Source organism: Mirounga leonina, unplaced genomic scaffold (genome assembly GCF_011800145.1).
Source record: "Mirounga leonina isolate KUSES-001 unplaced genomic scaffold, KU_Mleo_1.0 Mir_125, whole genome shotgun sequence".
NCBI lineage: Eukaryota > Metazoa > Chordata > Mammalia > Carnivora > Phocidae > Mirounga > Mirounga leonina.
In genome coordinates this window covers 22170793-22196775 of record NW_023270305.1, presented here as the reverse complement: position 1 = coordinate 22196775, position 25983 = coordinate 22170793, and the positions used below count along the sequence as shown (strand labels likewise).

Below are 25983 nucleotides of genomic sequence, written 5' to 3'. Positions count from 1 at the left end.
TCATAAAATTATGCTTCAAATCACAGAATACTAAAGCTGGGAGGAGCTTTGGAGGTTATCCTTTTATTTTATAAAAAGGACACAAAGGTCAAGGTTACCACCGTGATTAAAGCTGCAGTTCTTCAGGGGAAGAAGCTGGAACCAGCCTGCAAGTTTGCTGGCTCCTGTCTTAGCCTGTTCATTCATTCCACTTGCTTCCCGTAAGCGCAGCTGTTGATTGCACACGGCGCTCCAAAGACAGCCTAAAACTCTGCTGTTTCTTAAATTCAAGGATGTCAAAAACAAACATGCTAGCTCTGATATATATTAAACACTTAATTGACGTTAATTTAGAGGGTTTGGGGGGGATCATTGGACAGTACTGTGTGATATTTGATTCATAGTAAATACATATTTTGGTCTTTTGGCTAAGTTTCTAGGTCATAGCTCCCCAAACTCTTGAAATTTCCTGAATGATAAGAGCAATAGGGGTATCTTTTGTTATAATATTTTGTTTCTTGTCCTCCATTCCTGAAATCAGATCCATAAAGGTGAAATAGATGTCTTGCTATTCATAACAAGCCCCTTTCAATCACAATTGAGTTTATGTTAATGAGATAACTTTGGGGAATCCCTAAAGATGAGAGAGCTGGTTGCCAGGGGAACCAACCTCAAATAGAGGGTTTTGGTCCCACTCTCTGATTTCTGGGCAGGGGAGAGGGGCTGGAGGTTGAATCAATCACCAAAGGCCAATGAGTTAATCAAGCATGCCCATGTACTGAAGCTTCCATAAAAAACCCAAAAGGATAGGGTTCAAAGAGCTTCCATGTTGATGAATCAGAATGCTTCTATATGCTACTCTGCTGGATCCCAAACTGCAGAGGGACAGAAGCTCCTTTGTTTGGGACCTTGCCCCATATATCTCTTCATCTGGCAGTTGGTTTGTATTCTTGAATATTCTTTGTCATAAACTGGCAATCTATAGTCGTGAGTAAACTGGTTTCCTGAGTTCTGTGAGGCACTCTAGCAAAGTCATCAAACCCAGAGAGGGGATCATGGGAACCTCTGATTTCTGGCCAGTCAGAAGCACAGTGACAACCTGGACTTTCTGTTGGCATCTGAAGTGGGGGGTGTGTGTGGCAGTCTTGTGGGACTGAGCCTTTAGCCAGTGGAATTTGATGCTGTTTCCAGGTAGACAGTGTCAGAATTGAGTTGAACTGTAGGACACCCAGCTGGTGTTGAGGAATCGCTTGGTGCGGAGCAAAAACCCACACATAGGAATTAGGTGCAGAGTTGGACTCTGATACCTTACAAATCTAGCATCCCTGAGAATAATTTATTTCACAATATTTCTTGAGTACCTATGAGATGTGCTTAGCACTGAAAATGCAGCAATGGGCAGGACACAGCTCCTGCCCTCAATGAGTTCACAGCTTTGGGGGAGCCAGCCTAGTGGCAAGGTGAACACTGTGCAGCTATGATGAGAATCAATACAGGGCACCATGGAAGCCCTTAGGAAGATGGCTTGATCAAATGGGGGGCGGAGGGAAGCTTCCTGAGAACCAGTAGGGCTTGTGGGGGTGTGGGAGCGAGAGGAAGAACATTCCAGGCAAGGGACCCAGCATGGTCAAAGGCCTAGAGGGGAGAAATGATGTGAGCCCCGGGGGACTAACAAGGTCAGTATTTTTCAGGTCCTTGGAAACCAGAGAGGGCTCTGTGGGGAGTGAGGAGAGCAGAAGACAGCAAGGGCTATATCAGGAAGGCCTCCCCAGCAAGCAAGGCACTTTTAGAGATGTGGACTCCAACCCAAAGACAAAGGGGAAAACGGAGGAGTTTAAATCAAGAGTGGTGGTCAGACATGGTCTTTAGAGAGATTAATTGGGGTGTGGGGGAGAAGGAGTTAGAGGGGTCAGGATTTGGGTCAGGGAGGCTGTCCCAGTACTGAGGAGAGTGACAGGGGAATGGCCATGGGATGGAGACAAGCAGATGAGTAAGAGAGATGCTGGGGAGGTAGACATGTGAGGACACAGAGAGGGGATTGTGTGACAGGAGTCTCCTTTGCCTGCTTTGATTTCTCGCCTTCTGAATGAGCAGCCCTGAGGGGAGAGAGTTCTGCAGAAAGGCAGGCTGCGAGAGGCCAGGGACAAGGAAGGACAGTCAAGTCTCCATTCTTGGTTCTGTGATATGGGGGACACGCAGAGTATGAAATGGGCCTCAAGGTTTGCTTGCTTTGTGTGTTTTATAGGAGCTAAACCCTTCCTATTTCTGACTCCCCTCCTGCCCTATGTAAGAAACGCACTAACCAATGGGGGAGTGTGAGAGGTGGTAGCCTCTCAAAGGACAAGGTGGGAATGAAGGAGCCTGAGCTCCAAGGTGACTATTCATTAGCAGGTTGGTGGGCAGTCTGGACCAGAACCCATATGGTCCCTCCGGCTCCCTGTCTAGTCTCCTTCCACTGTGTGAGTGCCCTCCTGCCTTCCCAGTGTCACCTCTTTCTCTTTCGTTCCCCAACTCTGCTGTGTAGACCCCCTCCACACAGACCTGGAACATTCTGACTATATTATGGGTTGAATTTTGTCCCTTCTAAATTCATATGTTGAAGTCCCAGCCCCCAAAACCGAATGTGACCTCATTTTGAAATAGATGTAATTATTTAAGTTCTGATGAGGTCGTACTAGAGTAGGTTGGGCCCCTAATCCACTATGATTAGTGTTACAAGAAGGGGAAATTTGGACACACACAGATACCCAGCCCCACCGAGGAAGAACACCATGTGAAGATGCAGGCAGAGATTGGGGTGATGCCAATATGTGCCAAAGATGGCCGGCAAACGTCCAGAAGCTGGGAGAGAGGCATGGAGCAGAGTCTCCATCACTGCCCTCTGAAGAAACCAACTCTGCAGACACTTTGGTTTTGGACTTCTAGCTTTTAGGACTGTGAGCGAATATAACTGTGCTGTGGTATTTTGTTGTGGCGCCCTAGCAAACAAATAGACCGCCCAAAAGGTCTTTGCACCCTTCCCTGGTGATAGTATCACAGTGATCCACAGGGTCGCTCCATCCGGCACGGCCAGGGCACAGTGGGGTCAAGATTAATAGAAGATTACCCTTGGGCTTAATGCTAAGCCCATCAATCCTTTTCTCTCTTCCGGTTGAGGTGCTGCTCTTCGAGAGCCTACCCGAAATTGTGTTCTCCGCTGATCATGGACGTGGTTTTCCTCTCTAAAAGCATGAGTCACCAATGGTACATATAAGGCCATGTCAGCGATAAGAATTTTTTGTTTTTAAGAAATAAGAAACAAGATTTCTAACTTCAGAATCTGTAAATATGCTCCATCTGAAACATTTGCTAGTTGCTGAAGAAGGCAAGATATGTATGTAATATGTACACACATGTGATACGTAATTTTGCTTTATACAAAAATATATACACACGTACATCCTGAATTTGATCTACACTTAACATTCTCACTTAAACATCTCTCTAAAATGTTTATCATAAAAAGATACACTGTACTGTTTATATGCTCTGTCTTGGTTTAAACCTTTTCTTGGCAAGATTCTTTGGACCTAAGGAAAATGTTAAAAGCGTATCCAGATACACATATAGAAGTACTTACCAAGGAACATTTCAATAACAGATGCCTTCATAGTGAGGACAACAATCCCCATAAACATCAAAATGGCACCCTAGAGAGGAAGAAACAATAACACCATCACATTTCAGCCAAGAGTTATGAGTTGGACGCTTAGAATATGGGGAGGGGCCCCTTCATTTTGCATTGCTCCCTGGGGTCTCCGGATTCCAAGCTGCAGCTTTCTCCAAGGAGCCCACAGAGATGGCAGTGGCCAGCCTCACTGATACCCTGAGAGTCCATCCTCAGGTAGAAATCCCACTGTAGCCACCAGCCCCCATTCTTCAGAGATTTGGTCTTTCCTTAGAACTGAAAAGGAAATGACTCCATAATTTCGGGAATAGGTTCAACCAGTCTTCAAATTAGGACAAAAGCTACACTTATGGTATTGAGAGAATATTTTTAGATTACAAATAAATGATGCATTCATCAGTCATGCAACAAATATTTATTGAACTCCCATTATATGGCTAGGTATTGTTAGGGAGGAGGTGATAAAAATTGAGCAAAGAAATAGTTCTTGCTTTTAAAAGATCTACAGTTTACTAGAAGTGGGTAAACATACATAGACACAAATAACCTTAACATTAGAAAGTGTGCAGGCTCCATAAGGGAGTATAAGGGGAGTTTATAGACCAGAGGTTCTCAAACTTTGATGCATATTAGTATCATCTGGGAGTTTTAAAAGACCCTGATGCCCAGGCTGCACCTCAGACCAGTTGAATCAGAATCTCTTAAGGTGGGGTCTAGGCGTTAAGTTTTTTAAAAGCTCCGTAGGTAATTCCAATGCTGACAAGTTTGAGGACCAGTGGTTTAGAGCAAGACTTCCTAAATCTTACATGCATAGGAGTCACCTGGGGATCTTGTTAAAATGCAGATTCTAATCCCAGTAGGTCCGGGATAGTGCCAGAGATTCCCCAAGAAGCCAGGAAATTTTAGAGGAAGGAGAGATTATGTCAGCCATGGGAAAAAGAGAAAGTCTCCTAGAGGTGATAGCAATTGCGTCATTTTGAAAGACAAACAGTTTGGACACACAGAAATAGGGAGAAGTGGCCCCAAGCGGGAGGAACAGCACTGACAGGAGCTCAGAGGTTGGGAAGCAGAGTGGATATGAAGATGTTGTTGATCTATATGGGGTTTCCTCCTTCTCTTGAGGCTGTGAGGAAACCCTAAAAGGTTTGGTCATACTACCATTACCCATTACATAGAGCATATACTATGTACTCTATATAGTCTTGAATCTTTACAATAAGCCAGTGTGGTAGATTTTATGATCCCTTCAGGAAACTAAGGCTAACATAAGTTTCTGGTCACACCCATGGTGACCAGGCAGTCAGTAGGACCAGATTGGGGGCAGGAGTAGTGGGAAGGATCTGCCCTGGGCACGGGCAATAAGGAAGAACCTTGTCTAGAGAATGTAAAGCTTAAGGTTGGTGTGCTTTTCATTTTCTTTATAAGCTAGCAATTCCAAGCAATGCCAATGATAAAGCACCCCCACCCTCTGGGGTGGATGGCTCCCGTTACATCCTCTTTGCCTAGTGCCACCGCTGTGTGGCCTAAATCTGGCATTCACACCCTGCATGCCACTATGCCCCATGGTATGCTGCTAAATCTGCTCTCTGGGGGAAAAAAAAGCCCCAACTTGTAGCATTTGTTGATTTCTGTGTGTTAATCTTCCACCAAAGTAGAGAATTGAATACACAATCTGGTACTAGCTAGGTCCAGTGCAAGCTTATATCCAATATTTAGATTCAGGACTGTGCAGATTTTATTAATAAAAAGCAATGATCAAATTATGGTCAAGGTAGTAAAACAAGTACCTGATACAATTAACTTAAATAAAACTGTTTAGTATATGAAAGATTTTATTACAAACAATTAAATTAGGCAGCAAGAGTAACCTCAAACAGAACTGATGATTTTGTTAATTTCCAGCAACAATTGCAATGTGTTAAATTTGCTAATAAAGGTAATTGACTACTGGTTACATAATAGGCAGGTAACAGTTTTTAGTTTCAAAATAGAAATAAAACCATGTGTACAATCTATTTGCAATTTGATGCTTAAGTAGCTGGGTTATGTTTTAGAAATAGGGTGATAACAAGTAATATTTTGTTTGTCTTTTACTATTTTGAGAAGCTCCAGAACAACTTACGTGTTTTCAGGCTTACACACAGTTACACAACCAGTCTCCTAACAAGGTGTCTCCCTCTCCCTCTGACTCCACGATCCACACAACAGCCAGCATGACCCGGTTCAAAGTACATCAGTTCACAGCATTCCTCAGATCAAAACTCTAAAGTGCTTCCCACCTTACTCAGAATCAAAGCCAAAGTCTTGACAAGTGGCTTATGACCCTATGTGGCCCCCTGACCTCATTTCTCCCTCACTTATTAAGGTCTGGGCACACTGGCCTCCTGGCTGTTTCTAGAACACACATCTCATGGTCTCTGCACTTACTGTTTCCTTTACCTGGATGCCCTTTCTGCAGATGAGAACATGATTTATTCCCTGATTTCTTTCAAGTCTTTGCTTCAATGTTATCTTCTCTTGAGATGTCTCCTTATCACCTAGCTTAATTTTATAATCCATCTCCCACCTACCACCAACTGGTACACCCTATTTTTTCGACTATTTTTTTTTATGTTACTATTGCCACTGACATACTTTATAGTTTACTTATTTATTGTTTGTGTTCTCCACTAGAATGCAAGCTCCATGAGGGCAGGGATTTGTACTTGATATTTTATGTGCTCAATAAATACACATTGAATCAATGAGTGAGTAGCAAAGGCTCTCTCCTTTCCCTAGGAAATAAAAAGAAGAAACAAAACAAAGATAATCTTATGAATACACTAAAAACTAGTGAATTGTACACTTTCAATTTATGGCATGTGATTTCTCTCTCAATAAGCATTATCGATAGTCAACAAGCAGAGGGAAAATGGATTGCAGAGAGAAATGCTTGTACATCTGTCTTACAACTGTAGGAGACATGAGGGATCTGATCTTTCCACACTGGGATGGGTGGATAAAAACAAACAGGATTCCAGGAAACACTCTAACCTTGGAGGAGTTTTCACCCAAATGGTGACTCGCTTGTGATGGAACGAGACCAGAATCACTCTGATCTCTTAGAATCAGAATGTTTTCAGACCTCTTTCTCACCACTTCAATTTCTCTCCTTGTTTGGTCTAGTTACTCATAATGCTTAAAACATAAAGGTGCCTTTTGAAATGTGTGTAAAAAAAATTCAAACCCTCTCTTAACCATTGCAGAGGTTGGGATGAGGATGGCCACCAACACCATTAAGCAGTTCCTGCAGACTGTCTGCACCACAAATCTATGCACAGGAATGCTGGAGCCCAACAACTCCACGTGCTCACCGGGGTTCAAAGAGAAACAATTGGAGTTTCCAAAAGCATGTGTTCCTGATCTGTGAATTTATGGATTCTGCTGTGAACTGTAATATAGAGTCCTGAATATGAAGTTCTGATGAGGCAAATGAAGCTTGATGGTGAGATAAAAATCCATACCAATGTAGTAGAGTAGCCAGCCAATTTAATTCAATCTCTTGTTGCCCGGAGTTAGAAAAGAGCAAGTTGGTAATAAATAATAACATCACCTTATATTTATATGGTTCTTCAGGGTTTTTTTCCTCCCATTTTTTTATTGGGATAAAATACACAAATGTAAAATGTACTATCTAAACCATTTTTTAAGAGTACAGTTCAACAGGATTAAATACGCTCATAATGTGCCATCATCAGCACCATCCATTTCCAGAATACTTTTTGTCTTGTAAAACTGAAATTCCACGCATGTTAAATAAAAACTCCTCATTTCCCCCATCTCCCAAACTCCCATTTCCCCCAACTCCCAAATGCACCACCAGGCTGCATTCTACCTCTAAGTACTTCATTTAAGTGGAATCATACACCTTTTGGCTTTTTGTGACTGGCCCATGTCAAATAGTATAATGTTTTCAGGGCTCATCCATGTTGTAGCATATGTCAGAATTTCTTTCTTTTTAAGGCTGAGTAATATTGCATTTCATGTATAAGCCAGAGTTTACTTATCTGTTCATCTGCTAATGAACTCTTGGTTTGTGTCTACATTTTAGTTATTGTGAAAAATGCCGCTATGAACATGGATGTACAAATCTCTCTTTGAGACCCTGCTTTCAATTCTTTTGTGATTCTTATACCTCAAAGGGAAATCTCTGGATCATATGGTTGTTTTATTTTTAGTTTTTTGAGGAAACACCATACTGTTTCCAGAATGGGGCTGTGCCATTTTTCATTCCCTCTAACAGTGCACAAGGCTTCCAGGGTCAGCAGAGTCTCACCAGAACTTCCTGTTTTCTGCCTCTTTTGATAGTTGTCATTCTAACAGGGGTGGAGTGGCATCTCATTGCAGTTTTGATTTGCATTGCCCTCATTATTAGTGATGTTGAACATATTTTTGAGTGCTGGTTGGCCACTTGTCAATCTTTGGAAAAATGTCCATTCCAGTCCCTTGCCTAGTTTTGAATTAGGTTGTTTTCTTGTTGTTGAATTTTAGGAGTTACCTATACTTTCTGGATATTAATCTCTTATCACATATGATTTGCAAATATTTTCTCCCATTTTTTGTACTTTGTTTACAGTATTTTGGATGCACAAGATTTTTAGATTTCAGAAAGACTAATTTGTCATTTTTCTTTTGTTGTCTATGCCTTTGGGTGTCATATCTAAGAAATCGTTGCCACCTCCAATGATTTGCAGCTTTTGTCCTCTGTTTTCTCCTAAGAGTTTTATAGTTTTAGGTCTTACATTTAGATCTTTGATCCATTTGAGTTAGTACTTGTTTATGGTGTTAGGTAAGGGTCCAATTTTGTTCTTTTGCATGTGGATATCCTCTTCTCCCAGCACCATTTGTTGAAGAGACTATCTTTTCCCTATTGAATGGTCTTGGCACCCATGTCAAAAATCATTTGACCATAACGTAAGGGTTAATTTCTGGCTCTCCATTCTATTCCATTCGTATATATGTCTACCTCTATGCCAGTCCCACACTATTTTGATTACTATAGCTTTGTAGTAAGTTTTCTAGATCAGCAATTGTGCATCCTCCAGTTCGCCTCTTCTTTTTCAAGACTGTTTTGGCTAATTGATGTCCCTTGAGGTTCCATATAAATTTTTGGATGGGTTTTTCAATTTCAGCAAAAAAATTATTGGGATTTTGATAGGTACTGTATTGAATCTGTAGATTGCTTTTGATAGTATTAAGATCTTAACAATATTAAGTCTTCCGATTCATGAATATGGAATACGTTTCTATTTATTTATGCCTTCTTTAGTTTCTTTCAGCAATGTTCTGTAGTTTTCATTGTACAAGTCTTTAACCTCCTTGGTTAAATTAATTACTAAGTATTTTATTCTTTTTGATGCAATTGTAAATGGAATTGTTGTCTTAAATTCCTTTTTAGATTGTTTGTTGTTCATGTATAAAGATGCAACTGATTTTTGTGTGTTGATTTTGTATCCTGCTACTTGACTGAATTCATTTGTTTATTCTAACAACTTTTTTTTTCCATTCTAACAATTTTGTTGTGGAATCTTTAGGATTTTCTACAGATAAGGTCATATCATCTGCAAACAGAGATAATTTTACTTCTTCCTTCCATTTTGGATATCTTTTATTTATCTCTCTTGCCTAATTCCTCTGGCTAGAGCTTCCAGGGCTATGTTGAATAAAAGTGGAGAAAACAGGTGGGCATCCTTGCCTTGTTCCTGATCTTAGAGGAGAAGCTTTCAGTCTTTCACCTTTGAGCATGAGGTTTGCTATGAGATTTCATATATGGTTTTTATTATGTTCAGGTAGTTTCCTTCTATTCTTAGTTTGTTGAGTGTTTTTATCATGGAAGGGCGTTACATTTTGCCAAATGTTTTTTCTGTATCAGTTGAGATGATCATGTGTTTGTTTTTCCCCATTTATTCTATTAACATGATATATTATATTAATCAATTTTTGTGTATGTTCAAACATTCTTGCACTCCAGGAATAAATCCCATTTGGTCATGTTGTATAATTATTTTAATATGCTGCTGAATTCGATTTGCTAGTATTTTGCAGAAGATTTTTACATCGATATTTATAAGGGATATTGTATTGATAGGGGACACTATAGTTTTCTTGTAGTGCCTTTGTCTGACTTGGTATCTGGGTAATGCTGCCCTCATAGGATGACTTAAGGAGTAATCCCTTATCTGCATTTTGGGGGAAATGTTTGAGAAGGTTTGGTGTTAGTTCTTCTTTAAATGTTTGGTGGAATTCACAAGAGAAGCCATCAGACCCAGGGCTTTTTGTTGTCAGGAGATTTTTGATTACTGATTCAATCTCCTTACTAGTTATGGGTCTATTCAGAGTTTCTATTTCTTCACAGTCTTGGTAGGCTTTGTGTTTCTAGAATTTGTCCACTTCAGCTAGATTATCCAATTTGTTGGCATACAATTGTCCACAGTACTCTCCTATAATTTTTTTTTTATTTTAATAACAGTGCAGTGATTGCTTTAGAGAAAGAAAACTGGGTAAATGGTGATCAGAGACAGAAGTGAGTTTGACGGTTTTGTTCTATTTTAATCCTTACTCTGTGCATATATGTTAATAAGTCAGAATTAATAGAATAACTTTTTTTGAAAATTTAGCATAGATAATGTTGATATCAAATGAGAAGCTGCAATAATCTCCTAGCCTACTCCTTGCTCTCTGCTCTCCAGGCTCCAGGTCACCCTTCCCTCCAGCTGGGGAGGATTGGCTTCCTAAAGCATGGGTCGGATTGTCCATTCACCCTCTCAGACTCCTTCTTCACAGTCCACTCATTGTCTACAGAATAAAGCCAGAATTCCTCAGTGAGGCATTACAGACTCTTCCTGAAACGGCCCCACTATATTTCAAACCATCACACTGCAGCAGTTTGCATACCTGGGGTCCGAGGAGGGTCTTTGTCTACATGCAGCACTTCCATGTCTTGTCGCATGCTCTAACTATTGCCCTTTCTGGAATACCTTCCACTCCTCATCTGCCTCTCACAAGCCTATCCGAGGTTCAGCTCATGGGCCACCTCTTCCTTGTAAATCTCTCTGACCCCCTAAATTCAAAATGCATCTTCTTTCATGCATCCATTTAATCATTCAAAAAAAGTTGTGTGTGTGCTCTGTGCTAGGCAGAGAGGAGCAAGATGCAGGTCCACTCACCAAGTTGCCTAGAGTCTTCTAGAGGGAGTCTGATGCACCTTCCTCATAACTAACAATGATGGAGCACATGACATGATGTCAGTGATATATTAATTCATTTGATGATCTTTTCAACAACCTGATGAGGTGGGGGCTACTTCCTGCCTTAATTTTAGAGGCGGAAATGTGGAGGCATGCAGAGGGTGGGTACTTTGCCCAAGGTCACATGGCTGGGAAGAAGAGAACTGGACTTCAAATCAGGCATCCTGATCCCAGAGCCTTGCCTTTGCATTTCACCACTTGCAATGGCTGTTTCATAATAAGCAAGTGCACTTCCCTCAACTGTTCTGATGTAATTGGTCTGAGTTGGTATTGATACTGTTTTAAAGCTCCCCAGGTGGCTCCCCTGTGCAGCCAGAGTTGAGAATCTCTGCTGAAGAGCAAACAGTAATGGCAGAAGGGGTGGATGGTCAAATAGGCCTGGGGTGTGGGGATCGGAAGGAGCTTGAATTAGTTGAACTGGCAGGTTGGAACACAGTGAGTGGTGAGGGAAGGACAGGACCCAAGGGACTGAGTAGATTCAGGAACTGGGAGCTGCTTCGAGAGGCTAGGAGAGGATTCGGACTGTTGAGAGGAAAGAAGGGGCCATGTTGGCCTTGAATGTCACGCCTGAAGAATGTGCAGTTGATCCTTTAGGCAATAGGGAGACATGGAAGACTTAAAAAATTATTTCTGCATTCATCATTTTTAATAAGCCCCCTAGAGGTTTACTTGAGCCCCTCACTTGCAGAAAATCTGCCCTAGTGGGCGTGTAAGATTTATGCAATGCTGGTGTGTGTCTGATCTATGACGCTACAAGGGGGAGTACCTAACAATACGCTTTGTCCACAAGGCAGAAAGAGCCAGTGTCCATCTGGAAACATTTAATAGTTATGCGAGGCTTGTGCTTTGTTTCCAAAATGCCAAAAATCCCCTGAGGACCGACATCTCTGAATGGGGAGAGGCCACATCTGCAGCCTTTCTTTCTCCATCTCTGCCTGATGTAAAGCCTCAGCCGCTTGTCAATGGATGTGGGTTGATCTAGTGAGGTCGGAAAAAGGAAGACTGGTCCTAGGAGGGGCCTTTACAATGTGGAGGTGGCCTTGATCTGCATATAAACCTTCACACCGATCATATTCCTCTGGGCTGGGCCTGAAACACTGCATTTCCTGTTGCCATGACACCAGCAGACACTCTTACAATCCCCCAGGATTTTGTGAAGGAGAGGGAGAGAGACAGAGAGAGAGGGAAGGAGGGAGGGAGCACAGAAGCGAGCCAGAAAGCATGGTGGGTTTTCTTTCTTTCCTTATTTTCCTTCTCTTTCCAATTCCTCCCTTCTTTTATCTTTTTGGTTAAAGATTTATTTATTTATTTATTTTAGAGCGGGTGGGAGGGGCAGAGGGAAGAGAGAGAATCTTAAGCAGGCTCCATGCCCAGCAGGACACAATGCAGGGCTTGATCTCATGACCCTGAGATCATGACCCGAGCCACCGTCAAGAGTCGGACGCTTAACCGACTGAGCCTTCTTTTGTCTTAAAGAAATGCCAAGAGAAATGTGCAAGCCAAATAGGCAAGGGAGGCAGGGGAGGTTTTGCCTTTTCTCCATGTTGGCTCCAAAGAATGTACCAGGCTACTTGAAAATGTGCTCTCCATCAGGCTGTGTGGACTGGACGCTGTTGGCTGCCTAAGCAGGGCAGCCGCTTCCCCACTTCCTCTTTCCTGACACAGCCCCAATTTGATAAGAGGAATAAATCCACACAGATGACTCAGAGGAAGCTGATCCATCCCCAGCTCCTGGGGTGGATCCTGATTCCAAGTCTCAGCTAAAGATTGTTTATATATATTCTCCCCCTTGCTGGGGATTGCCTCAGAACCTCAGCTTGAGCCCATCAGCACGGCATCACTCTCCACGGGATGGCGCCTGGTTCAAGGGTGGGCTGTGTCCTGAGGGGTATCAGGCGCACAGAATGGAAAGACTTAGTCCTATGTTTTTCAGGGAGAGAGGCTGCCTCCCTTGTTGGTCTGCTGGCAGCCATCTTGTGACCATGAGACAAGTCAGTGTGAGGAACGAGTCAACACTAAAAGGTGGAAGGCAGCCAAGTGAATCACAGAGAAACGGAGCTGGAGCTCTGCCTGTCTTGTGCCCGGAGGCTGGGCCCACCTCTGGACCACCTGATGTGTGAGATAATGTATTTCCTTTTCAGTTGGCCTTGCAGGGAAAAAAGTATTCCTGACTGCTTCCTAACTCACAGCACCTGTCTTTTTAACTGGAGAAGACTAATAATGCCGGAGTCTGTAAGATGCTTTCTCAACAATTCTCGCATCTGAATTACCTAAGAACCTCTTGAGGAGGTAGAATGGACATTATTCTTCCTATCATTCCAGGCAGTGAAGTGACTTGTCTAAGGCCAGATCTCTATTTTAGTCTCATGCTCTTTTTACTATATCAAACCCCTCACATAACTATTATTGTAAATTCCAAATAATTCTGTGATTTATTATATACTATTATTATAAAATTAAAACTCCACTCCTCATTTGTGTCGTATTTTGCATGTTTAAATGTCTGGTGACATCTAGGATTTTAATCTCTAAAGACACCTGAAATAAATGTCTCAAATATTATAGTCAGATGCAGAAATAACACTAGCGGAAATTGTGTGTCTCGGCTGGTCTGGCAAGAAAAGATAACATAGGCCAATCAAGAGCTCCCTTGTGATTTTGGAATCAGGATCCTGAAAGCCTTGAAAACTATGGGAGCCAACCTGAAGGCCATGTGGAGTCCTGAATGAGACGGAGAAGGTGAAGCCAGAAAGAGAGGAGAAGAGAAAGCCTGTGGCTCTGGGAGAAGCAGGGCGAGAAGACGCTTTGGTTTCTGGCCACTTCCCACGTCCCATTTCCAGTCTGAAGGAGGTCCAGCTGGACCCAGTCTCCTTGCACATGACATAGATGTTTCTGGGCCCTTTTACTCCAGCCAGTTGGAGTTGGTTTCTATTTCCTGAAGCTTTGGTTCAAACCCTTTTCATCTCTGTTGTTTTAGTTATCTGTTTCCCTGACATGATTAGTAGGAAAATGAAAACAGTTAAAATGAAAAGGGCTCCTGTGCCCGCCTATCATTGGTAGCACCAAGCTGGGGTCTGAGAGGTTGTGTCCAACTTGGGAGCAGGGCTCTGGGAAGAAGTGTGACAGAGAGTCCTGTAAGCTGTGAGGACAGCCCCAGAGAATGAGGAACACAGCCTGCACATCTGGAATGCTCTGGGAGGCAAACATGGAAGTGGGTGACCTTGAAACTATGCTGTCAGAATGTCACTGTGGAGTTCCCGGTATGTTGATGACCATGGTTCACAACCAGGAGTGATTTTGCCCCCTCCCCTGAAGACGTGGCAATGTTTGAAGACATTTTTGGTTGTCGTGATCCGGGTGGGGCCTCTACCTCTAATGGGTAGAGGCCAGGGATGCTGCAAAATATCCTGCAGGGCACAGGACAGCCCCCACAACAAAGAACTTATTATCCAGCATGACATGGGCATAGTGTCAGGGTTGAGAAACTCTGATTTGTGAGAATTTTTTTCCCCCAATGTGTTTCTGAGAATGTCATGCTTACTGATTTTCCAACCTAGGAATTTTCCATCAATAAAGGTGATTTTTTTTTTTTTATAACTAAGATATGAACAACTCAGGATCTCTTTCTCCAGGACCACTTTTGATCACCACGTACCATCAAGTCAAATCCTAAAGCAGCGATGTTTACTCGTGGGCAGTGGGTGGGTTAGAGAGGTCATCCCTGTGTTCCATGACTGAGTTATGTCTATGCCGTCAGGTTCATTGATCCATGTGGCATGGTTCTACATGTCAGAACACCAAAAAGGGACAGCCTTTTTTGGTGTGCATGTTTCAGACCATCATTTTGTATCTCGTTAAGAACCTGACATATGGTAATGCTTACCACATCCACAAAGCCTTCGACCAATAGTGATTTCTAGTGAGGCTGCAAACAGTAATTACGTCTCTGAAGTGGTAGTTTAGATCCTATATTGCCAGTAGGAAAAAAATACTAGTTTGCAGGCATGCCCCCAAATGAGCTCTAAAGAACTGCTTCCAAGAGTTATTTATCCTCCATAATAGAAGGGCAGTCAATCGGGGGAAGGGCTGAGGACCTTAGTAAAAGACAAGGTGGACCATGACCACTCCTCTCAGTTACTCTGGAAACGGTGTGTGTTTAAAAGATTCTCATGGAGCTTTGGAAGAGGAGCTTCTCTCATCAGAAGCTTCTTTACCTAATGTGTTTGACACTGTGGAGTAGTCCTGCCTCCTCCCACTGGGTTTTCTCCCTTGGGCTTTGAGGTTTGTGGTTGCCAAGGGGCCATCCACTGTGAATTTGGAGCTCTGTGTTTGGATCAGTCCAGCTGCGATCCCCAGAGCCTCGGCGGGCCCGAACACTCTGTGCTTTTTGGTCTGCCTTCAATTCTGAGGCACAGAAAAAACATTCTTGGGTCTCATATAGCCTTCCAGCTGAGGTGGGAAGGAAGATGAGGGTGTGTCTGTAAGGTCCACAGCATCTTCCCATCAGCCTCTTGGTAACGAGTGGTTTCATCGCAGATGACAGGGTCCTAGCTGTCCCCATGCAGCAGAGAGGCAAGTGCAGGGCTGTGGGTCAAAGCACATTCTTGAATCCCAGCAACCACAGGCTCGGGGTGGGGTGGCGGGGGAAGGGAGGGTGTGGAGGGGGGCAGTCACTGTGGCTGAGCAATTGAGGGGATGGAGGATTAAGTCCCAGCAGTTGGGGAGAACCAGCAGAAGGAGTTGTTTTGAAGCAGGAGACCCAGGGAGCTCTGAAGGGAGCCATGCGGCATCAGGCTCCAGAGGCCCTCTCCAGACCATTCTCAGCTCTGCTGGAGCCTTCCAATCCTCCTTCACGTCCCTCCTGACAGTTTTGGCCCTGCTGTCCAGTGGCCTGTTACATGAGATGGGATTGGTCTCTTTGTTCTTCATGGGAAGTTTTAGAAGCTTAGAGTCCACTCCAATGACAACAGTTTCATTTGTTGAGTGCTTACCATATGCTCCCCACTACACATGGCCATCTTGTTTCATTATCACGATGCTCCTACCAGCTAAGTACAATTATGCCTATTTTTCAGAGTAGGAAATCGAGGTTTAGAGAATTTAGTGAGCTGTCCAAGGACAATGGACGCAGAGCAGCACCAGAATTCCATCCCAGGCCTCGCATTTAACCCCATTCACTACTCCATTCTACCACTCTCCAGGATGGGTTCACCTTCCTTTTCACCTTGACACATATATCCGAGGCTTTTTGAAATACTCTGTTGACAATAGTTCAAGATGCACGCTCAAAAATACAGACATTGTGTGATACAGTTGTCTTGACTGTAAGGTCAGGAGATTTTTTTGAGTCCTATCTGGGCATGAACTCACATAGAGCTTTCTCTCTCACACAAATGTTATTTAGGGTAAAGTGATGCACCAGGCATATTTTTAAGTTTAACCAGGCATAACACACCCATCTAAATAAACATTGGAGTGTATTGTAATTGACTGTGTAATGAGATGTTAAAACCTTCTGTCTTAACTTCCCCTGAGACTACATGAGATCTACTTCCATGTTCCCAAGTGGTCTCCTTGACAGTCGTCTCACGACTGTCTGTCCCCCTGCTCCCCTCCTGCATCTGGGGACAGGGAGGAGGAGGGAAAACGCCAATAACTTTCTCTAAAGCAATTCCTGCTGTCCAGTCTCCAGCTTCCCTCTTGGCTCTGCCAACTGTGGTATGGTCTGGAGGGAGGCAGGCAGCCAGGCATCCCGGCTCTTGGTCACTATCTTTGGAAGTCCAGCTTGGATTTCCAGTAGCCCCATTTGAGATGACTGAGTGGTTGTGTCTCTAGGGCTTGGGGGCACAGTGGCCTGGTGTCTGGCTCATGATTCAGACATCTAGAGGAGAGGGAAGAGCTTGTGGCAAACCAGCCTCTGTGTCAGCATCAGCCTGGGGTCACTTTAGGTCCTGCCCAAGCCAGGTGCATGGAGGGCTGAGGAGGCCACAGCAGGAGGTACAGGAGAGAGGGAGTGCTGGGTGTTCAGAGGCTGAGCAAGGAACCCCGTAAGCCCCCAGCCAGAGCAGATCCATATGTAACAGCACCTGGGGTTCCCAACAAATGGGGAGCAGGGCCCCAAGTGAACAAGAAACCCCTGTACGTGCCTGCTGAGCCCAGGGAGCCCGGGGGCCAGCTTACGTCAGTATCCGCTTACAAGGCCCTTCAGTCCCCTTACCTTTCCTCTCTGTACCCACTTCAACTCTGGACATGAAGATACTGTTGTTAGCAGCCAAGGGGAAGAGGGGTAGAGGCACAGAGCAGAGAAAGAGAGAATCCAGTCCTGCTCCCCTCCGCACAGCAGCAGTTAGGCCCAGGGGCAGGGTGAGACTTGAAACTGTGAATGCCACTGTTCAGTGTTTAAGCATTACTTAAGTGTTACATCCATATTCATGACCAAACTGATTGTTTGGGGGTGTAATTGGGCAAGTTCTTTTTAAAAATTCTTAGTGTGGCCTGAAATATTAAGGGACCTACTCAGATTTCATCCAGGGCAGAGGCAAGAGCCGCAGGTGGAGTGTGTGAGTGGGCAGTGGGGGGCTCCTGGGGGAACTTGAGGAGCACTAGGATAGTGCCCTCCGCATCCACTTGTCCAAGTACTTCCATACGAACTTTCCTCTTCACTCTGCCTGCTCCAGAGACCATGGCCCTCCCAAGCATGGTGCTACCTCAAGGCCTTTGCATTTGCTCTTTGGTCTGCCTGGATTGTTCTTCCCCCAAGTACTCACATAGGTTGCTCCATGGCTTCCTTCACCTCTCTCTCTCTGTTTAAATGTCCCTTTATCAGACATTTATCTAACCATGCAGTGCAAATCATCACTTCATCTCCCTGCTCTGTCCAGCCTCTTTAGTCTAGGTTTTTCACAGCCATAATACCACCAATGCTCCCCAGATTGGCAAGCTCTAGGGGAACGGAGACTATTTTGTTCACTCTTCTTCCCAAGCATGTAGAATTATAATGGCACATGATGGTGGCCCAATAAATATTTGTTGTTCCTGTCATTCAGTGTTATCTCTGCTTCCCCAGATTCCTTTTACCTTTTGGACTATAGATTCACTCACTCTATTATACAAGCAAAGCCAGTCTGAGCAAGCTGACTCGCACCTTTACTTCCAAAGCCTGTTTTCTGTCTGGGACACAGGAACCGGAGGAGGGAATTCACTTAGCATTGAGATGCCAGTGACCTGATCTCTTGGAAACTATACACTGGGTTCCCCTGAAGGAATAGTTTCTCTCTCTTTTTTTTTTCTTTTTGAATCTGAGAAGAAAGAATGCAGAGAGTCCCTTCCCACTATAGCCTGAAGGGTGGTTTTTATGAATTTTTACCACATGTCCACATAAAACTTTAACCTTTCTTTCACTGAGGGAAGGAATTTGAGAAATTTTTACTAGAGTCTTGTCAATGTAGAGACCCTTATCGGGGAAAGGGCTTCTCTGAAGTCTGAGTCATTAGGAAACAAGTTTCTTTCTGTGCCTTTCTGCTAACTTAGCACTGGAGTGAAGATAAAGGACACCTTTCGGGAACCGGCTACTCCTAGGGCTTAATAACGAGCTCTGCACCTCAGCCTTCCCCCGAGAGTCAGGTTCTACCCGACACACCTGAAAAGTGTCCTTAAGCCAGGAGCTCATCTAAGAACGACGGAAATAAAAAAACCTCTGTCCCTCTCCATCAGGGTTACTCCTGTGTCTCTACTTGCAGGAAGGAATAGTTTCTTTGGAATTTACTCGGCTTGAAGACAATGTTTTCAGGGATGGCAAAGATTAATTTGGTACGGTGACAGAAAAACCAGGAGCATGTGTACTCATTGCCTGGTAGGTTAAGAACATGAGCTTTGGAAATAGACTGCTTGGGTTTGAGGTTGAGCTCCGTCGCCTACTAGCTGTGTGACCTTGGACAACTTAACTTCTCAGTGCCTCAGATGTCCCATCTGTGGAATAGGAGTAGTTACAACCTACCTCATAGGGTTGCTGTTAGGATTAAATGAGTGAATATATGAAGAGGGTTTAAACCAGTGTCTGGCACACGAGAAGAGCTGTGTGGGTGTCAGCAAATATGATTTTTTGTTGTTTGGTGTTGGTTAATCGTGAGTACCGTCATCAATCTCGTCATTTTTAGCTCATCCTCTTGCAAACATGGTGCATTTAGACTCCAGCTGAAGACTCTACAGAGGCAAAGCTGCCCAGGTTAATTATGGCTGATTTGGGGACTTGTTGGTGAAGGAGCCACATGGGTTTGTGACTGCCATTGAGCTAAATTCTTCTAGGGCTCCAGAAAGGGAGTGATTCTACACCCGTGTTCCTTCCTTCTCTCTCAGAGATTTATAAGGATCTTCAGCCCATTCTCATGGAAATCTTCTAGATGATGGTAGGACAACTGAACCAATCAAATAGTGGAGGAATGATATCTAGCATTTTCAAAAAGAATTGAAAAAAGCATCCAGTGAAGTAATAGGAAGCAGAAAGGAGCCTACACAGTTTTTAAAATTGTAACATCAAAATAAAACACAAACACCAAAATAGTCCCTAAACTGAATCTAAACCAAACTAGTATTCCTTTTGTTCTAAGACCCGTGGCTTGTAGATTTGACTCAGAAGAGGACTTTGGCATCCCATTATCTCAGTTCACCTTTCTCCCTGAGGATATTAGCACTGGAATGTGGCAATGGATTTCAGCGAAGCCACAACATCTGCTGTGTGGGGGATTTGCCTAATGCAGGATTGCCACATGATGTGCAGCTTTTATAGGTCTCAACTCAGAGCATCGCTTGGTGCCTGCTTTGTGCACTCCCCAGGCAGCCCCGAGCACTTCAGATAGGCAGTCTCTAAGGAGATTTCTTTAAGATTTGCAATCTGTTGAAGTGGAAAAGTTTTCTAGTTGATTAAAAACAAATTCTAAATCCCGTATCCACAACTGTTTGTGTAATGGATGAGGTAACCGTAGAAAAATGCAATAAACAAGACCAAAATAGTCTTTGCTCCATTGTGAACATGGACCTCTGGGAATCTCGTTGGATTTTGGTCCTTCACTTCCTGGTCTGCAAACAGGAACTCACCTAGGTGATCTCACACTGACTTAAATGTGTGTGCGTGTGTGTATTCTTTAATTAAAATTTTATTCTTCAGGTCCAAAATTTGTTTGGTTCTTTTTTATGTTGTCTGTGTCTTTGTTGAACTTATTTTGTTCTTATGTTGTTTTCCTGATGTCATTAAATTCTTTAGCTGTGTTCGCTTGTGAATTCTTTGTCGGGTCGTTCATGCATCTCCATTTCTTGAGGGTCAGTTAATGGAGGTTTCCTGTGTTCCTTTGGTGATGTCATTTCCCTGGTTCTTCACGATGCTCATAGCTTTGCGTAGGTGTCCAGTTACCTCTTCTAGACTTTATGGCCTGACTTCAGTAAGGGAAGGTTACTTTGGTCAGGTGTCCTCACTGGTGGGTCGAGGCATGCTGGGGCACCCCGTGACCCTGGGTCCAGTGGGGCTTGTGGTGCCTCTGGGTCCAGGGAGGTGTGGCTGCTGGGGTCCCCAACCTTGGCAACCGGGTAGTCCTTGGTGAGCATGTTGGGGGTATCTGCAAGGGCTGTTCGGGTCCTTAGAGACCAGGGTAGGCAGTGGTGACAGCCAGAGCTGGTGGTGTGCAAGCAGGAGCTGCAGGGGTCAGCTGCAGGGGCCTGGGTCGCGACAGGGGCCAGGTGCAGACACATGTGTCATGGCAAGAACCAGGCCCTGCTGCTGGCACTCTAGCAGGTATGGGCCCCTGACAGTCCTCGTGCGCTCCCGTGGCTGCAGGGTCTCGCCACGCGCTGTGCACAACGGTGGAGGCTGGTGACAAGAGTTGGGCCAGCAGAACACAGGTGCACCCCCTGGAGGGGCCAGCTGCAGGTGAGCCCAGGGATGCAGGCAAGTGACAGGAGTTAGGGCCGGATCTGGGCTGACAAGGGGCTGTGGAGGCCCCGGTTGCTGGCGTGCACTCCTGCAGCTTAATTAAAAATTAGGAACCAGCACAATATCCAACAGCCATTGCTGACACCACAACTAAATTTGTCCTGCTCTACTGCTCCTTTCTTTCTTTTTTTTTTTTAAATTTATTTATTTATTTATTCATGAAAGTCAGAGAGAGAGAGAGAGGCAGAGGCAGAGGGAGAGAAGCAGGCTCTCCACCTAGCAGGGAGCCCGATGTGGGACTCGATCCCAGGACCCTGGGATCATGACCTGAGCCGAAGGCAGACGCTTAACCGTCTGAGCCACCCAGGCGCCCCCTCTACTGCTCCTTTCTTTACCTATTCTCTGCACTCACAGAAGCTGCTTATCGCCACATGCACAAGGACCTGTCATACCTGTAAAAGGTAGCAGGTTCCCTGGGCAGTTCTCTAGCTCCCCCTCTGTATGTTCAGAGGGCCAGGAATACCACCACCTCCTGCAAACCACAGAGGGACCCATTCTTAGGCAAGGAGAGGGGGGCCCTTGGGGCTTCTCGAATTACAGGCATCACAGAAGTTGCCTCTCTTGCTTATCACTGGCTGATTGATGAATTAGCTCACATCCTCTGGATGAAGAAATGGCAACACATTTCTAATAATTATATTAATATCACATAATTTCACAAATCTGTTTGCTTCCCACATCCACAGGGTTAATGTTTAAAAGTTTGAAGAGTATTACAATTGATTTGTTTCACAGCTGATCGGATTTCTTCATTCCAGCTACATATAATAAAGAAAATGTTTGCTAACATTTGGGTGCTGACGGAGTACCAGCACCAACAGAAGCTTTTTGCCACAATCCTATGAGGTAGGCACTAATAACAGACACCTTTTACAGATGAGAAAACTGAGGCCCAAGAGAGCTTAAGTAACTTGCCGAAGTTAACACATTTAAGAAGTGGTGGGTCCTCCTGCCAGACAAACTCCCACAGGATCCACATAGCCCAGGAGGGCCACTTGGCCTTGGCCTTGCATGGAAGGCCTTAAATTTAGATATTTGAAACTCTCTCTACACAAGGGTACACAGGTAGTCATAGAAATGCACCAGGAAACTGAAAGAAGTCTGTTATACAACTTGGCCCACACTGTCCTTAGTAACATATATATATATTATAATAATATGGTAATATAATATATACACATGTATATACATATATACACACTTATGTTATATTTATATAATATGCAGTTATGGTAGATCTCATTTTTGTATACTTCAAAAAGTCATTAGTTACGTAAACATAAATATTTTAAATATGCCACAGGTTCCAAACCCCATTTTGCTACTTCCTCACTTTGTAATGTATAGAAGCCTGGCCATGTCTTGACATTGGCGAGGTCCCAGTGCATGGAACCATAGCATTAGGAGAGAAACTTAGAGACGATCTTGTCCAACTTCTTCATCTCCTACGTGAGGAAATGGAGACACAGAGATGTGGAGTAACTTCCCCAAGCTCACACAGCTGGAATGCCCTTCTCCTGACAGATCACCCACCGCCATTGCTACCTGGCTTCTGCTTCCAAGGAAGCGAGCAGAGAAGTTACACATGTGGCCACAAGTAACATCCTGGAGGCCACGAAACATTTATTTTGAGACCAATGACTCCTTCCAGTGTAATCTGGTTTTGAATATGGGATGGGGGCGGGGGGAAGATTACTTGTCTATAGAACTTTCCAAGTTTCAAAACCCTATTGGAGCTGAGAATCCATATTGAAGCTCATGACCACCGTGGGAGGGATGTGGGCAGGCATTGCGGTTTCTCCTTTGCAGATGGGGAAGCGAAAGTCGGGAAAGGTTGCTCACCTTTCCCCAGGTGACTCAGCCAGGTAGTGGCAGAACTGTTACCCTTACAGGACTCCAGGCTTGCAACACCGCGCTAACCCTACTACTTTCCCGCGTCCCGGTACGTCTGACAGGAATTACAGACAAGAACAGCACAAGCATTTCTGTCTTCCCGATGCTATTCATAAACCATTTTAAACCCAGTGTGTTTTTTTCTGAAAGAAACTATTCTTCCTGTAATCAGTAACTTGGCAAAAGAGATCCCTAGATCTTCTAAATGATATTCCTAGAGTGAACGCTATTTCAGGATGGATACTAAGCATTTCCAATGTTCTTTAGGTGTTTCCTTTCCGTGGTGAGGTGTAAGATATATTCAAATCAAGCTTAGTCTGGGAAACCAGCACATTGCAATTAAAAATGCAGCCCTTTAGTCTCGCAATTCTCTGTCTAAAGCCCTTTTACAAAAGAGGGTATTTTAATTCAATAAATAACAGACAGACACGTCCAACTTTCCTACCGAAGGAGGCGTAGTCACCCCTTGCAGCTAACGTACATAACAGAGAAAATACACAAACAAATAGCGTTTGATCTTGCTTTGCTGCAGGGTGTTTTCATCTTTCAAGAGATGGAGGGAAAAACAACCTCAGAACTTTACCACCAAAGCTTCCAAATTTATTGCAACGCAACGTAATGGCAAAATGCTATTTTCTTAACGCTCACATTTTTGAATAACCACCACAGCCAAGAATGCCTGGTTTTATTTTTACAATAAACCCAAAGAAAATCTGGAATTCCACTCTCGATCTGGGGATGGCAAAGATGCCTGGGTTTTTTGGAGGAAAGGATCGAGTCTAACTATTCAATCTTATCCTCTCTGTTTAACCTGTGCTTGAGTCATTTATCCCATGTTTATACTAGTTTGACACAAATCATACTTAAAAGAGATTTGTACCCTGTTTCCCTGGGCAAATTTGAGCTACAATAGTAGACTTGACAATACCAGCCTTTTCTCGGGCTTATCAGTTAAAGAAGCTTTCAGCCTAAGAAAACACTTCCAGTAGAAACAAGATACAGAATTGTACAACTAGCCACATTCCACTGAGATCTGTCTGAGTAGAGAGAAGTTTAGATCCACACTAAATCATTTCTCTTCACTTAGCATCAATGTGTCCTTTTCTCATACTGCTTTTCATACATTGTTGGAAGCAATTTGTTACATTGCTATCATATTCCATAGAGGAAGCAAGGTATAAAAAAGGGTAGCATAATAAAGAGACTTATGTCATACTTTCCAACTTGTCTTAACCATAATAACATTGGTTTAAAAATACAGTCAAAAATCTTGTTCTAATCTTATCTCAGCACAATTCATTTATAGTGGATCTACATAATATTAGTTGTTTACAAGGATGTCAACTCCCCCCACCCCCTCCCAATTCTCCTGAGACTAAAATTTGTACAGACTGATTACTTGCTCAAGGTATGTATTGTAGTTTCTTGATGATAAATACATTTTAAGGTTTTTATAATAAGAAATGGAAAGCAAACTATCTACATAGCTTAGTAATTCATCAGACATACCTTGTTTGAAGAGAGCAATTTTTTTTCAAAAATTTTCCACCACACAGAATGAATATCCTTTTTTCCTTAAGCTTTTCTGCATCACAAATCCCATCCAAATTATTCTAAAGAAGAAACAAGAAGAGGTCCAAGCAACTTTTCTCTTTTCTCAGAGGAGCTAATCAAACATTCCCATCAACCTCTCAGCACTTTGAAAAGCACATTTTAGCCACACACACACACATGCACATGCTCACACACACACACACACAGCTTCTCACACTGGTTTTAGTGCTGAATTAGGCGGTCCTCTTTCAAATTTCCACTCCCACTTGCTTTTCTTTGGGGTAAGGATTTCTAAATATTCTTTTCTAGCCTAAAGCACACATTTTCAGTAAGCGAATTCTATAATTAGAAAATCTAAAAAGTGGAAGAGAAGTGCCTCAGTAAAATGGGAAATAAAACGTATACTTTAAAAAGGACTTAACACGGGGCAATTAAATTTTCTCTTTCTTTTTCAAATGCCAGTAAACAGCTGATTAAACTGCATAAGGAAAGAACACTGAACACTGTGCCAATACCACCAAGCTGGTTCTGCTGGGCTCTCACTCTTAGAGTTGAAAACACTTACTTTTCCTACATAGTAATGCTATTTTTGTTGTTGTTGTTTAGCTCACTTCGGTCCTTTCTGCGTTTTGGCAAGCTTAATGAAATGACTGTAGTCCATGCTGCTGGTAACAGGACACAAGATAATAATAGTGGGAAGCAAAACCTGCTCATGTTTCAAAAAACTGATGGTGGCGAGCTCACATCATAAGTGAAATCTGCCAATTTTAGTTATTATTGGTGTCATCAGTTAAAGTGAAGGGATTCAGACTCAAAACATGCACGCATGTTAGCAAATGAAGAGATGCTCAAAGAGAAACGCAAATTAAAAGCAACGATGTGTGTACGGTGATGAAAACTTTTGGAAATACAGTAGTCACCCCTCATCTGTGGGGGACATAGTCCAAGATCCCTAGCGGATGCCTGAAACTGACGATAGTACCGAATCTTATACATACTTTGTTTTTCCTATATGTACATGTACATACCTATGATAAATTTCGATTTAGAAACTAAGCACAGTAAGAGACTAACATTAGCATATCACACCATTTAAAAAAAGACATACATGAAAGCGTACATCTGGCACTCCTTGAGATTCAGATGGGTATCAGTGTGACCCAGCATCTCCTCTCCAGCAAGCGGGGAGGTCGCACAGAGCCATTTCTCCTCCTGCTGGGGAATGTGCACTCCGGCAGCCCCAGAGGAGAGCCCTCCCTCCCAGCAGCCCTATCTGTGGGCACTGAGATCGCTCCTTATTTAAGATTAACATTGGAATGCTATCTAACTTTTTCCCCTCCATCTGGTTCTGCATTTAAATTATTTCATAGTTCTGGGGCACCTGGGTGGCTCAGTTGGTTAAGCGTCTGCCTTCAGCTCAGGTCATGATCCCAGGGTCCTGGGATCGAGTCCCACATCGGGCTCCCGGCTCAGCGGGGAGCCTGCTTCTCCCTCTGACCCTCTTCCCTCTCATGCTGTTTCTCTCCCGCTCACTCTCTAATAAATAAATAGATAAATAAATAAATAAATAAAATCTTTAAATTATTTCATAGTTCTGTTTCTTCCTCCACAAAACCCTGAAC

General features: G+C 43.5%; 1 protein-coding gene across 2 annotated transcripts in view; it reads right to left on the bottom strand.

The window, feature by feature from the left end:
- Positions 1 to 24567, bottom strand: part of VIT (vitrin) — a 101265-nt gene extending 76698 nt beyond the window's left edge. For both annotated transcript variants that reach the window (XM_035000906.1, XM_035000907.1), the window contains exons 1-2: positions 24317 to 24567; positions 3599 to 3668 (exon numbers count right to left, since the gene is read on the bottom strand). In XM_035000906.1, the coding sequence (XP_034856797.1) occupies positions 3599 to 3656 (58 nt within the window). In that variant the 5' untranslated portion in view covers positions 3657 to 3668; positions 24317 to 24567. The remainder of the gene's footprint in view (positions 1 to 3598; positions 3669 to 24316) is intronic.
- Between the last annotated feature and the right edge of the window lie 1416 nt (positions 24568 to 25983).